The sequence below is a fragment of the Etheostoma spectabile genome, chromosome 20, assembly GCF_008692095.1.
Source record: "Etheostoma spectabile isolate EspeVRDwgs_2016 chromosome 20, UIUC_Espe_1.0, whole genome shotgun sequence".
In the NCBI taxonomy this organism is placed as follows: Eukaryota; Metazoa; Chordata; class Actinopteri; order Perciformes; family Percidae; genus Etheostoma; species Etheostoma spectabile.
In genome coordinates, this window is record NC_045752.1 from 19,988,340 (window position 1) to 19,992,832 (window position 4,493).

The 4,493-nt window shown below is 37.7% G+C and overlaps 1 protein-coding gene across 1 annotated transcript in view; it reads left to right on the forward strand.

Moving 5' to 3' along the window:
* syne3 (spectrin repeat containing, nuclear envelope family member 3) overlaps positions 1-4,493 on the forward strand; it is a 43,271-nt gene extending 38,778 nt beyond the window's left edge. The window contains exon 19 of the mRNA XM_032499810.1: positions 3,612-4,493. Within this exon, the coding sequence (XP_032355701.1) occupies positions 3,612-3,794 (183 nt within the window). The 3' untranslated portion in view covers positions 3,795-4,493. The remainder of the gene's footprint in view (positions 1-3,611) is intronic.

Genomic DNA, 4,493 nt, shown 5'->3' on the forward strand with positions numbered 1-4,493 from the left:
CTCTCTCTCTCTCTCTCTCTCTCTCTCTCTCTCTCTCTCTCTCCATCTGAAGTGTTTGACCATGTAGTTTCCTGATGCTTATCAAGGTCTCCGTCAAATGATTAATGTATTCATTAAAGCCTGTTGGACATTGTAACAAGTGGTCTACAGGATCCATTAAGCTTAATCAAAGACAGATACAGTATGTTAAAGAAATGTGCAAGTAGCTATATTAAACTTTCAGGGAGAAATCTGCCCAGGAAGAAATAAATGTTTTAAAACTGCAGAACTGAGTTGACAAGATTGAACTAAACCTAAGACCTTTTCATGAAGTTTTATCATCATTTAAACACCTGAAAATGGTTATGAAGATTCAAACCCATTTGATTATTAGCTTATGCAGCCCTCGGTCTGCACCTCCACGTGTGCGCCCCAAACTGACCCCCTACTCGTAGTGTATGGGCTTTATTCTTCTGGCCAGCGGAACAAATTATGGTCAATTTGGTGGAAGCAGACCTACTCATTAATCCACTAGTGGGGTATGAGGGGTGATTTTGGGGCATTTTGAGCCTTTTTAACTTTCCAGAGACTATGCTGGGTGACTTGGATTGTTACAACTACATTGTTACTTCAAAGTTGTTGTTTTGTAGATTTGCCATCAGCTCTATTGGTTGTGATAATAGATTAGTTTATGTTAGATTAGATAAACTTCATTAATCCCAAATTGGGATATTTTAGTGCTACAGCAGTAAAATATCAGACACACAGCACATGTACAAAATATACAAGAAATAATAAAAAAGATAGAATACAAGAACAAATAAGAAAATAAATAAAACAAATACTATACAAGTTGGGAATAAAAATATATAAGTTGTAAAATAGTATTTATAAAGATGTAAGTGTAATATTGTGCTCATCACGGTAATTTTGATGTCGCAATACGGCGGCATCCCCAACCATAGGTCAGACAATCAGACTCCCACGTTAGTCAAATGCTTGGAAGAGAAAACAAAGACCTACAGTGTAATTATTACCCCAACTTGTAAACATCAACACAGTTCATTGAACCCCTACGTTCTGTTGTACTTGATGTGGTAGCGCACACACACAACATTGTAAGAGTCATCTAAAATGGTTAAATAATCTCCATAAATGTTGAAACTGTTGGCTGTATACAGATACATTACACAACATATAGTGCATTCATCAAAACATGGAGCCCTACAATTATTTATAATGGCCATTAGTCATAAGGCACATTGGGCTTCATACAATTGCAGCGACCATGGCAATTTTATTTAAATAGCACCTTTCACACACATAAGCCCAAAGTGCTTTACATTAAAAGCCTTTACTTTGACCATGATGGTAAAAATATGAGTATAAAAGAACAAAGCAAAAACAGAAATAAGTATACAGTGAAAGCATCAACACAACAAGACTTTCTTTTAAAAAATGATCAAAAACAACTGCAGAATGATACATTTCTCACAGGTGTGTATGAGGAGACTACTTTACTTTTTCCTTAGTACCACAGTGTGTCAGTCTAATTTATTTAAGCAAGTAATATTCCCATCAATCTTACACAGAAACAGCCCGTGTGTTGCCTGATGGGCATCAGTGAATTTTTTTACTTCGCAGGCAACTGCGTCGTTTCACATTCAGTTTTTTCCCAGTGAATCTGTGTGACGCAGCGCTCCGGAGGTGAAAGATGAACGTAGGCGGTAAACATGATTCACAGAATAACAAGTGTGAGAGAAATGGGAAGGAGTGTCTGAGCCTAAAGCTCATCACTTTACTGTGTACAGGATGATTGGGAGTGCACTGCTTCTGCTTTGATCTCATGGTTCTTTACGTTCCCTTAACGTTCCCAGGCTTTAATGTACATCTCCTGTGTGTCCATAAGAACATGTTCATTTTTAAGCATTTCCCAGCTAATGAATAATCACAAAATCAATGAAAAGCCAAGATTTAAAGAGAGAGTGCTGTGTGTGAGCCCATTATTTCTTTATTAATTTATTTTTAAGGTTTGTATACAATTCTGGTGCTTCCCAGAATTGTTTCCTATCTATTCAAATCCAAATAATCATATGTTGGTTTAAAAGAGACTTGTTGCTGCCACTTTTATGTCAGTACTGGATTATGGCGATGTTATATACATGCATTCGTCAACTCAAAGCTGAAAAACTTCTGGTACGTTTACCATAGCTCTTAGGTTTTTAGAGCCCTTACTCATCACTGTTCATTGTATGATCGGGTTGGTTGGCCTGCATTGTTCACCCGTAGACTCAATCATTGGTACACTCTAATTTATAAGGCTATGCTTCGTCTGCTTCCCCCATACCTTCAAACCTACATCATAAAGAAAGGTATAGGAAGATATTGTCTTCGTTCTGATGACTCATTACTGTTATCTGTCCCTCAAGTTCCCGGACTGAATTAGGAACAGGGGCGTTAAGTACGCCGGCCCCTATGCTTGGAATCAGCTGCAAAATTGTCCTGAATCTTCAGGAGATGGTTTCACTGGTGCTTTTAAAGTACTTTTAAATGACATGGAGGCTGCACACAATGGCTGTAGGTGTTATGATTGACTATTCGGAGATCCTGTGTTGTATTCACTATTGTTGAAATTTAGATATTTTAGACCTTGTTACTCATATTTATTAACAGCATAAAGTGTTTATGTTCATGATATATGTATTTTTTTATATGTCTGCAACTTGTTGTTGTATCTGCTGCTGATCTTGGCCAGGACACTCTTGGAAAAGAGATTTTTAATCTCAATGAGTTTTTCTTTCTGGTTAAATAAATAAATAAAAAAATACACGTTTTATTGTCAGAGTGCTGTTTTCCCAAGCACTTCTTAAAACGTTTTCCCACATGACCTGACGTATACTTTTGGATTATAATGCTTTACATCCTTATTGGATCTGGGCTGTCAAGTCACTCCACGATTCCGCATCCTTTTTTTTTTTTTTGATTGATGTGGCCCAACATGCCTTATTTTGCGGGGGCTTTTGTAAAAACAGTTGCGATGTCTTCTGTATTTTTGTTGCAATGAAGTTGCAAGAGACAGTGCAACATTTCTTTTTTGGATACTTCTTTAAAAATAAAAGATTAAAAATTTTTAATAAATTTTGTTTTTACCAATGAGGAGTTGGATATGACACATGCCTTTTTGTGGGAGATCTGGGTTTGATTCCCACTGCAGTACATCAGCCAATGTGTCCCTGAGCAAGACGCTTAACCCCTAGTTGCTCCAGGGGCGTGCGGCCTCTTACATACTGTATACTGTACAGTATAGCAATTGCAAGTTGCTTTAGATAAAAGTGTCAGCTAATTGACATGTAATGAATAATGTAATAATAATGTTCTTCTTTACAAATGACTGACATGTCATGTGCGTTCTTTCGGAAAAAGTTTTTCGAAATGTCTCATGATATATTGTCTCTAAAAGTGTATTATTCAACTATTGTTTTCGTTAAAGAAGAAAAAGATAATCAATATTATACTATCGAATTGCAATACGAATCACAAATCAAATCAGCCCACATGTATCGTAAAAAGACTTAAAATTGGGACAAACTCATATCGTCCCTCGGGTTAATGTGTTGTTGTTGTTGTTGCAGAAGCCGGGTTTGTGTTGGCGGGTGTGTCGGCTGGCGCTGCTCCTGTGGCTCCTGCTCCTGGCTCTGCTGCTCCTGGCCTTCCTGCTGCCCCTCATGGACCAAGGCAACAGCTGCTCCCTCTCCAACAACTTCGCCCGATCCTTCAACATCATGCTCCGTTACGAAGGACCACCGCCCACGTAGGAAAACCTCCTCGGATGGAGTAATAACTCATCTCGCTCTCTACAGCAGCGTGCGAGGCTTTAATAAACCACGGCTTATGTAGGGAATGTTAACCACCTTTGTCCATTGACAAACCTTCAGTCCAATCCGAAGGATTTGCAACAAGACGTATTCTCATTTTTAAAAAAGGACTCCTTTAATATCATCTCCACTAGGATGGACCCCAATCTGTGAAGGAACGAAAAACCTAGAAAAGCTGCACATCTGCAAACAACCGTTTTACACATTCTAGATTAAATCTCAGCTCTGCTGAGCCTCACATCCTTTGCAGTTTACAAATCATGACCTGTTAACTTTTAAACTACAAATCACGAAGAGCATACAAAGGTCCAATAGGACTACAAATCCAATGTTCATTCTAAGAATTTCAAAGTCCTATAACCAGCCCGCAGAAGCTGCAACATCTGTTAACCAAAGTCATTTTTTGTCATCTTTCATCGCCATGCCTTCCCAATATGGTATTTTTTTTATTGTTTTAATAATACCTAATATAACCCGTCATCAGGGCTCGCTAGAAGTCACTTTACAGCACTCTATTGCTGCCATTGTGACAAAAAATTGTCTACATATATTTTTCTTGGTATGACTACTTACTTATTTATCAGTTTTAACAAGTATCTATGTTGGTTATAACAACATTATATAATTGAAACTTTATTG